General features: G+C 40.5%; 1 protein-coding gene across 3 annotated transcripts in view; it reads right to left on the bottom strand.

Annotated features, from left to right (window-relative positions):
* map4k3a (mitogen-activated protein kinase kinase kinase kinase 3a) overlaps positions 1–16,142 on the bottom strand; it is a 99,713-nt gene extending 83,571 nt beyond the window's left edge. For all 3 annotated transcript variants that reach the window (XM_045691311.2, XM_045691313.2, XM_045691312.2), the window contains exon 1: positions 15,888–16,142. In XM_045691311.2, the coding sequence (XP_045547267.1) occupies positions 15,888–15,983 (96 nt within the window). In that variant the 5' untranslated portion in view covers positions 15,984–16,142. The remainder of the gene's footprint in view (positions 1–15,887) is intronic.
* Positions 16,143–18,960: the final 2,818 nt, after the last annotated feature.

Raw genomic sequence — 18,960 nt, 5'->3', positions numbered from 1 at the left:
TTGTGTGTAATGTTTTGTCAAGTCAAAGACAGGGTCACCAAAACCATAAAACCAGCTAAAATGATACACTAACCTTTTACAATCTCCATCAGATGACACTCCTAGGACATTATGTTAGACAATGCATGCATTTTTAGTTCTATCAAGTTCATATTTATATACAAAAACAGCGTTTTACTATGGCATTGATGTTGAGGAAATCGTTTCCCTCCAATAACCGGCAGTCAAGTCAGCGTCACAAATTAAATAATTAAAATTAGAAAACATTGGTAAAATATTATATTGTCATTTAAAGAATTATAGATTTACATCTTTTGAACGCAATCAACTTGCCAGATTTAAAAATAACCTTACTGGGAAATCACACTTTGCAATAATCTGAGCACTGTGCCCAGAAAAATACGCGTTGCGATACAGACTAGACGTCATGTTGGGGAGATCTAAAATCGAAAATACTATGTAAATAATCCATTACCTTTGATTCTCTTCATCAGATGTCACTTCCAGGTATCACAGGTCCATAACGAATGTAGTTTTGTTCAAAAAAGCTCATCATTTATGTCCAAAAATCTCCGTCTCGTTAGCACATGATGTAAGCCAGCCGGACTTCTCGTCATGAACGAGGGGAAAAAATATATTTCCGTTCGTTCAAACATGTCAAACGTTGTATAGCATAAATCATTAGGGCCTTTTTTAACCAGAACATGAATAATATTCAAGGTGGACGAATGCATAGCCTTTTATAACGTATTGGAACGAGGGTACCCAACATGAAGTAGCGCGCCAGGTGTCTAATGGGACATCACCGTTCCATGGCTCTTGTTCGGTCAGATCTCCCTCCAGAAGACTCAAAACACTTTGTAAAGGCTGGTGACATCTAGTGGAAGCAATAGGAAGTGCCAAAATATTCCTAAACCCCTGTGTTTTTCAATGGGATAGGTTTAAAGTCAATACAACACATCAGGTATCCACTTCCTGTCAGAAAATGTCTCAGGGTTTTGCCTGCCAAATGAGTTCTGTTATACTCACAGACACCATTCAAACAGTTTTGGAAACTTTAGAGTGTTTTCTATCCATATATAATAAGTATATGCATATTCTAGTTACTGGGTAGGATTAGTAACCAGATTAAATCGGGTACATTTTTTTTATCCAGACGTGCAAATGCTGCCCCCTAGACCCAACAGGTTAACAAACTATAGTTTTGGCAAGTCGGTTAGGACATCTACTTTGTGCATGACACAAGAAAGTTTTCCAACAATTGTTGGATTATTTCACTTATAATTCATTGTATCACAATTCCAGTGAGTCAGATGGTTACATACACTAAGTTGACTGTGCCTTTAAACAGCTTGGAAAATTCCAGAAAAGGATGTCATAGCTTTAGAAGCTTCTGATAGGCTAATTGACATAATTTGAGTCAATTGGAGGTGTACCTGTGGATGTATTTCAAGGCCTACCTTCAAACTCAGTGCCTCTTTGGTTGACATCATGGGAAAATCAAAAGAAATCAGCCAAGACCTCAGAAAAATGATTGTAGACCGCCACAAGTCTGGTCCATCCTTGGGAGCAATTTCTAAATGCCTGAAGGTACCACGTTCATCTGTACAAACAATAGTACGCAAGTATAAACACCATGGGACCACGCAGCCGTCATACTGCTCAGGAAGGAGACGCGTTCTGTCTCCTCGAGATGAACGTACTTTGGTGCAAAAAGTGCAAATCAAACCCATAACACAGCAAAGGACCTTGTGAAGGTGCTGGAGGAAATAGGTACAAAAGTATCTATATCCACAGTAAAACAAGTCCTATATCGACATAACCTAAAAGGCCGCTCAGCAAGGAAGAAGCCACTGCTCCAAAACCGCCATAAAAAAGCCAGACTACGGTTTGCAACTGCACGTAGTTTTTGGAGAAATGTCCTCTGGTCTGATGAAACATAAATAGAACTGTTTGGCCATAATGAACATCGTTATGTTTGGAGGAAAAAGGGGGAGGCTTGCAAGCTGAAGAACAACATCCCAACTGTGAAGCACGGGGGTGGCAGCATCATGTTGTGGGGGTGCTTTGCTGCAGGAGGGACTGGTGCACGTCACAAAATAGATGGCATGAGGTAGGAAAATTTGGTGGATATATTGAAGCAACATCTCAAAACATCAGTCAGGAAGTTAAAGCTTGGTGCAAATGGGTCTTCCAAATGGCCAATGACCCAAGCATACTTCCAAAGTTGTGGCAAAATGGCTTAAGGACAACAAAATCAAGGTATTGGAGTGGCCATCACAAAGCCCTGACCTCAATCCCATAGAAAATTTGTGGGCAGAACTGAAAAAGCGTGTGCGAGCAAGGAGGCCTACAAACCTGACTCAGTTACACCAGCAGCTCTGTCAGGAGGAATGGGCCAAAATACACCCAACCTATTGTGGGAAGCTTGTGGAAGGCTACACAAAACATTTGACCCAAGTTAAACAATTTAAAGGCAATGCTACCAAATACTAATTGAGTGTATGTAAACTTCTGAACCAATGTGATGAAAGAAATAAAACCTGAAATAAATAATTCTCTAAATAATTTCACATTCTGAAAATAAAGTGGTGATCCTAACTGACCTAAGACAGGAAATTGTTATCAGGATTAAATGTCAGGAATTGTGAAAAACTGAGTTTAAATGTATTTGGCTAAGGTAAACTTCTGACTTCAACTGTATATATACTGAGATCATGTGACACTTAAATAAAGTCCACCTGTGTGCAATCTAACTAATTATGTGACTTCTGAAGGTAATTGGTTGCACCACATCTTATTTAGGGGCTTCATAGCAAAGGGGGTGAAAACATACGCACACACCACTTTTTATTTTTTAGAAACAAGTTATTTTTTTCATTTCACCAATTGACTATTTTGTGTATGTCCATTACATGAAATCCAAATAAAAATCTATTTAAATTATAGTTTGTAATGCAACAAAATAGTAAAAACACCAAGGGGGATGAATACTTTTGCAAGGCACTGTAGGTAGCGTACATTCCCATGTTACCAAATGTTCTCACTTGCAGAGATGATGCTGATGACTGAAAACAACCCAGCAGCTATGAAATTGGCTGCAGGGTATAGGCAAATAAAACAGATAAATAGAACAACTATGGCTTTCATTATTTCAGCACTTTGAATAGCAATTCTATCTAGGCAGATTTTTTTTTTTAAAAAGGTCCGTCAACTGGGTTGTCAATACATTTACAATACAATATTTTGGTGATCAACTCAATTGGCATTTTTAGACATACAGTTGGATCAGAAATTATTGATCATAACACTTAGCAAAAATGACTGTATAAAATAACATTTAAATACTGAGCTATATTACATGCAACAAATAAAATGGGGAAATTATATTATAATAATACAATTTCTCAGAGAAAGATATGTTGTTTAAAAAGCAATATTATTTATTCTCAAAAAGGTAGGGGTCAAAATTATTGACACCCCTGTTTTCAATATCTCACCTTGCAAGGATAAGGGCACTGAGCCTTTTCTGAATTGTTTTATGAGTTGGAGAACACATCTTAGACCATTCCTACATATAGAATCATTCCAGATCCTTGATATCCTTCGTCTGCGCCTCAGGTTCTTCAATTCAAATCACAGGTTTTCAAATCCTAAAACTAAGATGGTAATTTCTTTGTGGATTTTGATGTGTGCTTGGGGTTATTGTGTGGCGGATGAATCAGAATTAGTTGGGTAACATAGATAATTAAGATGTCTTATCTGCATAATATGCTTATGTGATATACTTGTTATTAGAATGTATCCCTTTGGACTCCGGTGTTGGCAGTTGCACTTCTTCCCTCAGCTGGGGCTCAGTCACTTGGGGCACAGAGAGGGGAGAGGTCAGACTTGTCTTTTACATGTCTCTTGTGCTATGCAGAATATCAGAAAGGGAAGAGGACAGGATGGAACATTGTCTTCATATGTGAATGTGTCTTTACCTATTCTTAAACCATGTGAAGGGATGGCGTGATTAATGGGGAACCAATAAGTTGTCTCCACAATGTCTGTGCGCAAGTCACTCCCTCCTTTGGCATTGGAGGGGGGGGGGGGGGGCAGTGTATGGAACCATTGTATGTCCTCTCTGATGTTGCACTTATCCTGGGATAGTATATGACCTAGAGACTCACTCCCCTCAGTGAGCTTGTCCAGGAGAGGAGTCAAGAAGGGGCTTTACTTGAGATGGGAGTATCTAGAGTTGACAATTGAGTTATGCCATTGGATGAGCTAATGTTTCTGTTCTATACCGCACCAAGAAGAGACAGTTCCAGTTTGGAGTAGGAGGACCAGACACTGGTCTGTACAATGAAAACTGTTGACATAGCAGATGCTGTCTGCTATGTATTATAGATATCTTTCATACAAATCTTAACCTTGTGACCATTCTATGTATCTGTTGTTCGTCATGTAGGTTGAGAGGGGTGTATCTTGGCTATAAAAGATCTTTGTACTTTTGTGTTGTCACTCTCAACGGTTCATTAGAAATATGGAATCGTTGAAAGTCAATGCTATTGCAAAGCTCTTATTATTAAAGATGTAGTTTAAGTATAACTGACTGGTGTGTGAAGTTTGTTTCTCCTCATTTGGTAATACAGAAATTAACCACCACAATTGTCTGCTGGAAAATCCACTTGTGGACAAGTTTCAGCAACCAGTGTTTTGTCTAAAATGTCCTGGTACTGGGTAAAGTTAATGATGCCGTTGAAATTAACAAGGTGCCCCAGGACCCAGTCATTTTTGCTCATCTTTATCAAGGGTGTCAATCATTTCCGACCACACTGTAGTTTGAGGGGTGAAACAGGGGGGGAAAATATGGTAAGAGAAAAAGGTAGGAAGCATTGTTTATGGCCCAAAGACAATGAGTTGTGTTGAGCACGAGAGAGAGAGTATGTACATAGCCTAATTGTTTCTTTGTTTTTCAGTTTCAGTCACATGACAAGGGCTTTGACCCTACTGCTTCCCTTTCCCTTACCTTTGAGTAAGGCTTCCTTTCACAATGCTTTTCTCATGAAATAAGTAGTGCCTGACTTAGCACTAATGGATACTACAGCACAATGATAATTAGGCCTATTTCAAGAGAAATAGTGTGGAAAAGGAAATGCACAAGATCTTTGATGTGTAGTGCACTTTCGGTGTGATAGGCCTACCTAAAACAAATCTATATTTATTGCAGTATAGGCCATCTCCCTTACCACTCTTATTTAGGGGCATTGTGGGCACTGACGCTAAAAATAAGTTTGCGTATTATTATAAGTGCTTGTTAATAATCGTGTGCCAACTGTCATGACAGAATTACCCAAGTATTTCATGAAAGAAAGTAAGAAACCCTTTAGAGGGCCTGTTTAGCTGCTTTCTGAAATGGACCAATTTACTTCAAAATAGAAAATTGGTATAGTAGCTCATTTTCTGGCCTAACTCGGGCCACTCTGGTGCTTGTAAGCTAAAACCTTCAGAATGAAAAGATTGAGTAGTGGGTTGAATCCCAACATTGAAGTATGGATATAAACTCATTATATGAACAGTCATCGATGCACCTTTTAAAAGGGTAAGAAAAACAAAGTAGGCTTGAAGTCTTTTTAAAATATTAAAGAAGATTACACAGAAATATGTTGCCTTGTATTTCAAAACATGACCCACATTCACATAATAAGTTAAAACTGAGAAACCCTTAACCGTGTAAGCCAGCACTTATCTTTGGGAGCCCCTTGAGCGATTGTTTTCTTGGGCCTGAAAAGTACATTTGTTAAAGATAGGCTACTGTGAATGTAACAATAGGAAAACTAAAAAGTTATCATCTGTAGACTATTGTCCTGTCCATATTTAGATATACAATGTACATTGATAAATATAACAGGGGAGAGCATAGCCCTTGATCATGACTCTCAGTTCCTTATCAGCAAGAAATAAATAAAACACACACACACAGTACTGTGCAAAAGTTTTAGGCAGGTGTGAAAAAATGCTGTAAAGTAAGAATGCTTTCAAAAATAGACATGTTAATAGATTATATTTATCAATTAACTAAATGCAAAGTGAGTGAGCAGAACAAAAATCTAAATCAAATCCATATTTGGTGTGACCACCCTTTGCCATCTTCAACAACAACAATAAGCACACAGCCAAGACAACGCAGGAGTGGCTTCAGGACAAGTCTCTGAATGTCCTTGAGTGCCCCAGCCAGAGCCTTGACTTGAACTTGATTGAACATCTCTGGAGAGTCCTGAAAATAGCTGTGCAGCGATGCTCCCCATCTAACCTGACAGAGCTTGAAAGGATCTGCAGAGAAGAATGGGAGAAACTCCACAAATACAGGTGTGCCAAGCTTGTAGCGTCATACCTAAGAAGACTTGGTGTTTCAGCAAAGTACTGAGTAAAAGGCCTGAATACATATGTACAGTTGAAGTTGGAAGTTTACATACACCTTAGCCAAATACATTTAAACTCAGTTTTTCACAATTCCTGACATTTAATCCTAATAACAATTCCCTGTCTTAGGTCAGTTAGGATCACCACTTTATTTTAAGAATGTGAAATGTCAGAATAATAGTAGAGAGAATGATTTATTTCAGGTTTTATTTCTTTCATCACATTCCCAGTGGGTCAGAAATTGACATGCCCTCAATAAGTATTTGGGAGCATTGCCTTTAAATTGTTTAACTTGGGACAAACGTTTCAGGTAGCCTTCCACAAGCTTCCCACAATAAGTTAGGTGAATTTTGGCCCATTCTTCCTGACAAAGCTGGTGTAACTGAGTCAGGTTTGTAGGCCTCCTTGCACGCACACACTTTTTCAGTTCTACCCACAGATGTTCTATAGGATTGAGGTCAGGACTTTGTGATAGCCACTCCAATACCTTGAATGTGTTGTCCTTAAGCCATTTTGCCACAACTTTGGAAGCATGCTTGGGGTCATTGTCCATTTGGAAGACACATTTGCAACCAAGGTTTAACTTCCTGACTGATGTCTTGAGATGTTGCTTCAATATATCCACATAATTTTCTCTCCTCATGATGCCATCTATTTTGTGAAGTGCACCAGTCCCTCCTGCAGCAAAGAACCCTCACAACATGATGCTGCCACCCCCGTGCTTCACGGTTGGGATGGTGTTCTTCGGCATGCAAGCCTCCCTCTTTTTCCTCCAAACATAACGATGTTCATTATGGCCAAACAGTTCTATTTTTGTTTCATTAGACAAGAGGACATTTCTCCAAAAAGTAAGATCTTTGTCCTCATGTGCAGTTGCAAACCGTAGTCTGGCTTTTTTTATGGCGGTTTTGGAGCAGTGGCTTCTTCCTTGCTGAGCGGCCTTTCAGGTTATGTCAATATAGGACTCGTTTTACTGTGGATATACATACTTTTGTTTCCTCCAGCATGTTCACAGGTCCTTTGCTGTTGTTCAGGGATTGATTTGCACTTTTCGAACCAAAGTACGTTCATCTCTAGGAGACAGAACACATCTCCTTCCTGAGCGGTATGACGGCTGCGTATGGTCCCATGGTGTTTATACTTGCATACTATTGTTTGTACAGATGAACGTGGTACCTTCAGGTCTTTGGAAATTGCACCCAAAGATGAACCAGACTTGTGGAGGTCAACAATTATTTTTCTGAGCTCTTGGCTGATTTCTTTAGATTTTTCCATGATGTCAAGCAAAGAGGCACGGTGTTTGAAGGTATGCCTTGAAATACATCCACAGGTACACCTCTAATGGACTCGTTTTGATGTCAATTAGCCTATTAGAAGCTTCTAAAGCCATGACATCATTTTCTGGAATATTCCAAGCTGTTTAAAGGCACAGTCAACTTAGTGTGCGTTAACTTCTGAACCACTGGAATTGTGATACAGTGAATTATAAGTTAAATAATCGGTCTGTAAACAATTGTTGGCAAAATTACTTGTGTCATGCACAAAGTAGATGTCCTAACCAACTTGCCAAAACTATAGTTTGTTAACTTCTTTGGGATAGGGGGTGGTATTTTGACGTCCGGATGAAAAGCGCACCCAAAGTAAACTGCCTGCTACTCAAGCCCAGAAGCTAGGATATGCAAATAATTGGTAGATTTGGATAGAAAAACTCTAAAACTGTTAAAATAATGTCTGTGAGTATAACAGAACTGAAATGGCAGGTGAAACCCCGAGGACAAACCATCCCCCCCCCCCCCCGCAAAAAAGAAATCATCCTACCACTGATTTCAATGGCTGGCACTTTTATAATAGGGCGAAATCGTACACAATTGCAGTTCCTAGGGCTTCCACTAGATGTCAACAGTCTTTAGACAGAGTTTCGGGCTGATTTTTGGAAAAATGAGCCAGAAATTGTAGTTTTTCTAGGTGGCTCCAATTTTGGCTGTAGTGTTTCCAAGCGCATGAATGAGAGTGCGTTATTTGGTATTTTGCTCCGGTAAAGACAATAACGATTCTCCGTCTTAAATTTTATTGTTTATTTACGTATTAGGGTTTGATTAAGGTTTGATTATAAACGTTGATTGACTTGTTTGGATAAGTTTATTGGTAACGTTTGGGATTCATTTTGTATGCATTTTGAAGGAGGGAAACCGAGTGGATTATTGACTGAAGCGCGCCAGCTAAACTGAGTTATGGATATAAAAAAGGACTTTATCGAACAAAAGGACCATTTGTAATGTAACTGGGACCTTTTGGAGTGCCAACAGAAGAAGATCTTCAAAGGTAAGGCATATTATATCGCTATTTCTGACTTTTGTGTCACAACTCCCTGGTTAAAATTATTTGTTATGCATTTGTGTGCTGGGCGCTGTCCTCAGATAATCGCATTGCTTGCTTTCGCCGTAAAGCCTTTTTGAAATCTGACACGACGGCTGGATTAACAACAAGTTAAGCTTTATTTTGATGTATTGCACTTGTGATTTCATGAAATGTAATATTTATAGTAATTTCACTTGAATTTGGCGCTCTGCAATTTCACCGGAAGTTTTCGAAATGGTAGCGTCCCACTAATCCGCAAGAAGTTAACACGAAATTTGTGGAGTGGTTGAAAAACGAGTTTTAATGACTCCAACCTAAGTGTATGTAAATACTGACTTCAACTGTAATATCAGTTTTTTATTTTAATACATTTGCTAAAATTGATAAAAAACAGTTTTTGCTTTGTCATTGTGTGTAGATTGATGAGGAAAATAATCAATTTAATCAATTTTAGAATAAGGCTGTAACGTAACAGAATTTGGAAAAGGTCAAGGGGTCTGAATACTTTCTGAAAACACTGTAGGCTTGGTGTTGTTGATGTTTGATACTGTGAAACTTTGGGAATAGCTCACAGATTAGCATATCCTGTCATGTCATGATAACTTGGTTGGTACAGGCGAGCACATCAGCGGTGGAGCCTGTACCCTGTCTTCCAAAGATAATTCATATAAATCCAAATAACTTCACAGATCTTCATTGTAAAGGGTTTAAACACTGCTTCCTATGCTTGTTCAATGAACCATAAACAATTAATGAACATGCACCTGTGGAACTGTCGTTAAGACACTAACAGCTTACAGACGGTAGGCAATTAAGGTCACAGCTATGAAAACTTAGGACACTAAAGAGGCCTTTCTACTGACTCTGAAAAACACCAAAAGAAAGATGCCCAGGGTCCCTGCTTATCTGCGTGAACGTGCCTTAGGCATGCTGCAAGGAGGGATGAGGACTGCAGATGTGGCCAGGGCAATAAATTGCAATGTCCGTACTGTGAGACGCCTAAGACAACGCTACAGGGAGACAGGACGGACAGCTGATCGTCCTCGCAGTGGCAGACCACGTCTAACAAACACCTGCACAGGATCGGTACATCCAAACATCACACCTGCGGGACAGGTACGGGACGGCAACAACAACTGCCCGAGTTACACCAGGAATGCACAATCCCTCCATCAGTGATCAGACTGTCCGCAATAGGCTGAGAGGCTGGACTGAGGGCTTGTAGGCCTGTTGTAAGGCAGGTCCTCACCACACATCACCGGTAACAACGTCGCCTATGGGCACAAACCCACCATTGCTAGACCAGACAGGACTAGCAAAAAGTGGTCTTCTCTGACGAGGCGCGGTTTTGTCTCACCAGGGGTTATGGTCGGATTTGCGTTTATCGTCAAAGGAATGAGTGTTACACCGAGGCCTGTACTCTGGAGCGGGATCATTTTGGAGGTGGAAGATTCGTCATGGTCTGGGACGGTGTGTCACAGCATCATCGGACTGAGCATGTTGTCATTGCAGGCAATCTCAACGCTGTGCATTACAGGGAAGACATCCTCCTCCCTCATGTGGTACCTTTCCTGCAGGCTCATCCTGACATGACCCTCCAGCATGACAATGCCACCAGCCATACTGCTCGTTCTGTGCGTGATTTCCTGCACGACAGGAATGTCAGTGTTCTGCCATGGCCAGCGAAGAGCCCGGATCTCAATCCCATTGAGCCCGTCTGGGACCTGTTGGATCGGAGGGTGAGGACTAGGGCCATTCCCCCCAGAATTGTCTGGGAACTTGCAGGTGCCTTGGTGGAAGAGTGGGGTAACATCTCAGAGCAAGAACTGGCAAATCTGGTGCAGTCCATGAGGAGATGCATTGCAGTACTTAATGCAGCTGGTGGCCACACCAGATACTGACTGTTACTTTTGATTTTGACCCCCCCACCCCCCCTTTGTTCAGGGACACATTATTCCATTTCTGTTAGTTACATGTCTGTGGAACTTGTTCAGTTTATGTCTCCGTTGTTGAATCTTGTTATGTTCACACAAATATTTACACATGTTAAAACCTGTTGGGGCTAGGGGGCAGTATTTTCACGGCTGGATAAAAAAACGTACCCGATTTAATCTGGTTACTAATCCTACCCAGTAACTAGAATATGCATATACTTATTATATATGGATAGAAAACACCCTAAAGTTTCTAAAACTGTTTGAATGGTGTCTGTGAGTATAACAGAACTCATTTGGCAGGCAGAACCCTGAGACATTTTCTGACAGGAAGTGGATACCTGATGTGTTGAATTACCTTTAAGCCTATGCCATTGAAACACACAGGGGTTGATTAATGTTTTGGCACTTCCTATTGCTTCCACTAGATGTCACCAGCCTTTACAAAGTGTTTTGAGTCTTTTACTGTGAGATCTGACCGAACAAGAGCCATGGAACGGTGATGGCCGATTAGACTCTGGCGCGCGAGTTCATGTTGGGTACCCTCGTTCCAATACGTTATAAAAGAGAATGCATTCGTCCACCTTGAATATTATTCATGTTCTGGTTAAAAAAGGCACTAATGATTTATGCTATACAACGTTTGACATGTTTGAACGAACGTAAATATATTTTTTTTTCCCCTCGTTCATGACGAGAAGTCCGGCTGGCTTAGATCATGTGCTAACAACACGGATCTTTTTGGATATAAATGATGAGCTTTTTTGAACAAAACTACATTCGTTATGGACCTGGGATTCCTGGAAGTGACATCTGATGAAGAGAATCAAAGGTAATGGATTATTTACATAGTATTTTCGATTTTAGATCTCTCCAACATGGCCGTTAGTCTGTATCGCAAAGCGTATTTTTCTGGGCGCAGTGCTCAGATTATTGCAAAGTGTGATTTCCCAGTAAGGTTATTTTTAAATCTGGCAATCCAGTTGCGTTCAAGAGATGTAAATCTATAATTCTTTGAATGACAATATAATATTTTACCAATGTTTTCGAATAGTAATTATTTAATTTGTTGTGCTGCTTGACTGGCGGTTATTGGAGGGAAACGATTTCCTCAACATCAACGCCATAGTAAAACGCTGTTTTTGGATATAAATATGAACTTGATAGAACAAAAAATGCATGCATTGTCTAACATAATGTCCTAGGAGTGTCATCTGATGGAGATTGTCAAAGGTTAGTGCATCATTTTAGCTGGTTTTCTTCTTTTGGTGACGCCTTTCTTTGAATTGACAAAACATTACACACAGCTATTGTCAATGTACTCTCCTAACATAATCTAACTTTATGCTTTTGCTGTAAAGCCTTTTTGAAATCGGACAACGTGGTTAGATTAAGGAGATGTTTATCTTTCAAAGGGTGTTTGTTTTAATTGTTTTCAAATTTGGCGGTCTTGATATTTCACCTGTTGTTGATTGGGTGTACCAGGGGTGGGACGCTTGCGTCCCACATAGCCCATAGAGGTTAAAAGATCATTTGTGGAATTTATTTCCTTCCTTAATGCGTTTGAGCCAATCAGTTGTGTTGTGACAAGGTAGAGGGAGGTATCCAGAAGATAGCCCCAATTGGTAAAAGAACAAGTCCATATTATGGCAAAAACAGCTCAAATAAGCAAATAGAAATGACAGTCCATCATTACTTTAAGACATGAAGGTCAGTCAATATGGAACATTTCAAGAACTTTGAAAGTTTCTTCAAGTGCAGTCGCAAAAACCATCAAGAGCCATGATGAAACTGGCTCTCATGAGGACCGCCACAGGAATAGAAGACCCAGAGTTACCTCTGCTGCAGAAGATAAGTTGATTAGAATTACCAGCCTCAGAAATTGCAGCCCAAATAAATGCTTCCCAGGGTTCAAGTAACAGACATTTCAACATCAACTGCTCAGAGGAGACTGCGTGAATCAGGCCTTCATGGTTGAATTACTGCAAAGAAACCACAACTAAAGGACACCAATAATATGAACAGACTTGGGCCAAGAAACACAAGCAATGGACATTAGACCAGTGGAAATTTGTCCTTTGGTCTGGAGTCCAAATTTGCGATTATTGGTACCAACCGCCATGTCTTTGTGAGACGTGGTGTGGGTGAACGGATGATCTCTGCATGTCTATTTCCCACCGTAAAGCATGGATGATTTATGGTGTGGGGGTGCTTTGATGGTGACACTGTCTATGATTTATTTAGAATTCAAGTCACACTTAACCAGCATGGCTACCACAGCATTCTGCAGCGATACGCCATCCCATCTGGTTTGAGCTTAGTGGGACTATCATTTGTTTTCAACAGAACAATGACCCAACACACCTCCAGGCTGTGTAAGGGCTATTTTATCAAGAAGGAGAGTGATGGAGTGCTGCATCAGATGACCTGGCCTCCACAATCCCCCGACCTCAACCCAATTGAGATGGTTTGGGATGAGTCGGACCGCAGAGTGAAAGAAAAGCAGCCAACAAATGCTCGGCATATGTGGGAACTCCTTCAAGACTGTTGGAAAAGCATTCTAGGTGAAGCTGGTTGAGAGAATGCCAAGAGTGTGGAAAGCTGTCATCAAGGCAAAGGGTGGCTATTTGAAGAATCTCAAATATAAAATATATTTTGATTTGTTTAACACTTTTTTGGTTACCACATGATTCCATGTGTTATTTCATAGTTTTGATGTCTTCACTATTATTCTACAATGTAGAAAATATTAGAAATAAAGAAAAACCCTTGAATGAGTAGGTGTTCTAAAACTTTTGACCGGTTGTGTGTGTGTGTGTGTGTGTGTGTGTGTGTGTGTGTGTGTGTGTGTGTGTGTGTGTGTGTATAGATATATAGATATCTATATATATACACACACACACCTTTCAAAAGTAAAGGGTCATTTAGAAATGTCATTGTTTTTGAAAGAAAAGCAAATTTTTTTGTCCATTACAATAACATCAAATTGATCAGAAATACAGTGTAGACATTGTATTATGTTAGCACAGCTGAAAACAGTTCTGATTAAAGAAGCAATAAAACTGGCCTTTTTTAGACTAGTTGAGTATCTGGAGCATCAGCATTTGTGGGTTCGATTACAGGCTCAAAATGGCCAGAAACAAATACCTTTCTTCTGAAACTCGTCAGTCTATTCTTGTTCTGAGAGAAATGAAGGCTGTTCCATGTGAGAAATTACCAAGGAACAGAAGATCTCGTACCACCCTGTGTACTACTCCCTTCACAGAACAGCACAAACTGGCTATAACCAGAATAGAAAGAGTGGGAGGCCCCGGTGCACAACTGAGCAAGAGGACAAGTACATTAGAGTGTCTAGTTTGAGAAACTGATGCCTCACAAGTCTTCAAATGGCAGCTTCATTAAATAGTACCCGCAAAACACCAACATCAACAGTGAAGAGGCGACTCCGCCATTGTATTGTGGTCTTAAGCATTAAATAGAACATGTGGGAGGGGGCAGAGGAGGGAAGATGGCGGAAGTGGTTGCTGAGGTCGAATCAAGCAGCGCGATGGGCAAAGTTTGTGAAGACGAATGTTCTGAATGGACAACAGTAGTATCAAAAACTGGAACAAAAAGGAAATTGTCTAAAATTGGAGTGGAGGATACGTATATGAATGATAATGAATCGCTTGTTGTTGAGATGCGTTTGTTGAGTAAGGATGCATATATGCAGGAGACCCATTTGAGGTGTCGAAAATGGTGAAGTATGCACTGTGAAAAGTGGAGTTTTTCAGAGTGAACAGGAGTGGTCTTATTTAGATTTAATTGTATTTCTGAAGAACAGAGGAAGATTTCAGTGAGCCTCAAAAGATTCCGGACAACAGAAGTTTTGAACTTTGGAGTAGATCACCTGTCAAAGGAATAATTTCAGGGGTGACGACGGATGTTCAGGTTGAATACCTGAAGAGAAATCCTGGTGTGATTGGTGCCCGGCGTCTGACCCATTGGGTGAACGGAGAAAAATAAATAAGTATGTCGGTCCTGTTGTTTTTGATAAAGAGCAAATACCTACACGTGAAGCTTGGTTATGTAAGATACATTGTTAGAGCTTTCTTCCCCAAACCACTGCAGTGTAAGAATTGTAAAGGATTTGGCTATGTTTCAAGTGAGGTGCAGACAGACAGAGTATACTGAAGAATGGTGTGTAGAAGGACGCCGGTGTTCAATTGTGGTGGGGATCATGATCCCGAGTTCCTAGAGTGCCCTGTAAGGGTGAAGGAGATTGAGGTGGCAAAAGTTAGAGCGGTCAATCAAATCTCCTATGCGGAGGTGATTAAAAGGTTTGAGAAAACAAGTGATGCTAGTGAAGATATGGTAGTGGACCGACCACAGCCTGTAGTAAAATGTTTGCTGCCAGTCAAAAGATACCCTTTGTGTTAAAAAAGGTGGATTTTATGGCGTTCATTGCCACAGTTATAAACTCTACGTCACAAGTCTCAAAGAAGTCTAAGAAACTGGACATTATTGTGGCTGTGGCAGAAAGGTTTTTGGGACTTAAGGATTTTACATCGGAAGACTTACAAGGGGTACTGGCTACAGAAGACACGCCCTCCCACTTTCCCCTTGAGCCTGTGTAGCCATCAGATCTGTTTTATTTTTTATCAGAAAAGTTTTTGATTTAGTTAACTTTATTTATTTTTTATCGTTTCCATATAGTTTCCATCCCGTACAGTAGGTGGCGGGATGCACATTACATTGTGCGATCGCCAATATACCATAGAAGAAGTAACAGAACATGTAAATGTCCTTTTGAGTACAAGGAATAATGTTAGGCTACTTTTGTCCACTATTGTACTAAGGATAGCGATGACAACACTGTGAAAGCAAATTGAAACATTATAACAATATCGTTCGTGGAATTTGACCGGGATACGTATACATGTATTACAATAATTGGTAGAATTCCTTACGGATGTAGTAGGTTTTGTGAATTGGAACACATCTGTAGCGAGTTGGTAAACATGCTAACAGCTTGGATATACAGTAGTTACTATCTCAACAACCACTATTATTTCCCGACTGACTAAACTCCTGAAGGCTACTCCAAGTTCCTACATTGTAGTCAGGTTACTAATAACAATGTCTTTATTGGTAGCATATCAATGGTTTATCAAAAAGAGGACAATGTATAGCTAAAATCCCTTTTACCTTGTATACATCTCCGTAGGTCCCGCTCCCAATTCTCTGTATTAGCTCGAAATCCTCCTGCGGATTTCGCCTTGAAAGGTCGAAAGTGGAAGCCATTTTTCGGTCCCCGGTTTAGTTATCCAGTCGCTATATTTGTTGTAACACTGACACCACATATAACGAAAAACATACAATATAAACACACGTCGTCAGAAAATATCACAGCCTGACTTCACTGTAACTTTAACATGGCCTCCTCTGAGCACTGCGCGTGCGCCGCAGCCAGCTTGTCCAAGAGGGGAATGCAAGGAATGGGCGACAAGAGGGTGGGTCGCTGGCTGGCTAGGGTCTCTGGTAGAATTCTACCCCTGGACACAGATGTAGGATCAGTTTAGCGTCCACAAATTCTCAATCGTGAAACCAGAGTTTAGGAGCGACTAGTTTGGTTTTGCGTATCCTACAGAAATGTCTTTGACACGAGGATCATGAATACCCTAGTAATTCACTACTTGTTTACAGCTGGATCATTTCTTCTCATTCTCACAAATTTCCAGAGTGCAATAGAATAGAATAGCATAGAATTTAAGAATTAGGAAAATAAGATCATAAACTTGGAAAAACGATCTTATGAGTTTGATTATATCAATCAATAATTATGGTATAATAGATAATATGCTGCATTAGGCTACTATATAGATACATTGTGTTGCTTTTCAGTAAAACTGGAAAGCACACAAAATAATAACCATACAGTCAATCATATTGTGTGAATGTATTATAATCTATTGTCTTGTGAGCCAGAATTACTAGGCATTTGTGCATGTGGAAAGTTTGCAATATATGTATTATTTATAACTTACTATTTGATTGAATGTATTATTGTACAGTACTATTAAAAAGTCCATATTACTGAATGATCGAAAAATGACTAATACAAAGCCAATGCGTTATTACATTTGACCATATCACACATCACTCTTATTCTTAATTTCCCTTTTTGTCCTGCCTTTGTGTAATATCCTCCAGAGAAAAACAGGTGTCACTAGATGGATCTGTCCCTACTCCCTAGGCCTATACTAATCTGAAAATAGGAATGCACAGTACAAAAAATGTATTCAACAAAGACAATCACCCACACAATGTAACCATTTCCAACACTGAAGCATGCATGAGAGCACCAGCTGTTCCGGACGACTGTGTGATCACGCTCTCCGTAACCAATGTGAGTAAGACCTTTAAACAAGTCAACATTCACAAGGCACCGGACCAAACAGATTACCAGGATGTGAGCATGACGAGTCTGTAATACCAACATGTTTCAAGCAAACCCTGTGCCTAAGAACACCAAGGTAACCTGCCTAAATGACTACCGACTCGGACAAAAAGATCATCAAAGTGAGAATGCTATTCACTCTGCAACTGGATCCTGGACTTCTTGACGCCCCCCCCCCCCCCCCCCCCCCCGGTGGTAAGGGTAGGTAACAACACATCTGCCACACTGATCCTGATCCTCAACACGGGGGCCCTTCAGGGGTGCGTGCTCAGCACCCTCCAACTCCCTGTTCACCCACAACTGCATGGCCAAGCACGACTCCAACACCATCATTAAATTTGCCAAAGACACAACAGTGGTAGGCCTGACCACCGACAACGATGAGACAGCCTATAGGGAGGAGGTCAGAGACCTAGCAGTGTGGTGCCAGGATAACAATCTCTCCCTCAACGTGATCAAGACAAAGGAGATGATCGTGGACTACAGGAAAAGGACGGCCAAGCACACCCCCATTCTCATCAACGGGGCTGTAGTGGAGCAGGTTGAGAGCTTCAAGTTCCTTGGTGTCCACATCACCAACAAACTATCATGGTTCAAACAGACCAAGACAGTTGTGAAAAGAGCACGACAAGACTATTCCCCCTCAGAAGACTGAAAAGATTTGGCATGGGTCCTCAGATCCTCAAAAAGTTCTACAGCTGCACCATCGAGAGAATCGTGACTGGTCGCATCACCGCCTGGTATGGCAACTGCTCGGCCTCTGACCGCAAGGCACTACAGTGGGTAGTGCGTACGGCCCAGTACATCACTGGGGCCAAACTTTCAGCCATCCAGGACCTCTATACCAGGCGGTGTCAGAAGAAGGCCCTAAAAATTGCCAAAGACTCCAGCCACCCTAGTCATAGACTGTTCTCTCTGCTACCACACCGCAAGCGGTACTGGAGTGCCAAGTCTATGTCCAAAAGGCTTCTTAACAGCTTCTACCTCCAAGCCATAAGACTCCTGAACAGCTCATCAAATGGCTACCTGGACTATTTGCATTGTTGTTGCCCTTTAATTATTTGTTATTTTTCTATTTTGTTATTTTTATTTTTGTATTTATTTATTTTTTACTTTCTTAACACTTATTTTCCTTAAAACCCTTAACCAACAATGCAGTTTTAAGTAGCATTTCACTCTAAGGTCTACACCTGTTGTATTCGCGCATGTGACAAAATATTTTATTTTATTTGTGATTTGTACCAATTTGGTCAACCTAGCAAATGTGCCAATTTAATTGCTCAATGTTCACTCCACCAGTACAGATTGCAATCATTGTCATCATCATTTACATGTTTATTTATGCAATTTTTGTCATGCCAGGCACACATCCAGGCTCCATTTTAATGGGCCATTATTAGAGCTGGCAAGGGCGCAGATCAAAAAAGCCAAATAAACACCCACAAATCTATTTCAGCAATGCTCGCTTTGTGGCAATTATTTAATCACTATGAGCTCAATTCAGACTTTGATACTGTGACAGAATAGATTTGCAATAGCATGATGCTGAAATGGCTATTGATCATTTGTTTAGGGACTGTTGAAAATCCTGACATTTTGGATATGTCCCCTGAAAGCTTTATGTACAGTTCATGAACTCTGTTCATTAGTTCACTTTGATATGGCCATTGTGTGGGTGTGTGTGTATTTGGTTTCACTATCCTTGTGGGGACCAGAAGTCCTCACAAGGATAGTAAAACAAGGAAAATTGGGGACTTTTCGCCATCCTTCCCCAAAAGGAAAAAGGCTATTTTAGGCTTAGGAGTTAGGTTATAATTAGGG

This window comes from Salmo salar, chromosome 12 (genome assembly GCF_965601325.2).
Source record: "Salmo salar chromosome 12, fSalSal1, whole genome shotgun sequence".
NCBI classification, from domain to species: domain Eukaryota; kingdom Metazoa; phylum Chordata; class Actinopteri; order Salmoniformes; family Salmonidae; genus Salmo; species Salmo salar.
Note: the sequence above shows the minus strand (reverse complement) of the source record. Positions and strands in the feature narration are given on the sequence as shown.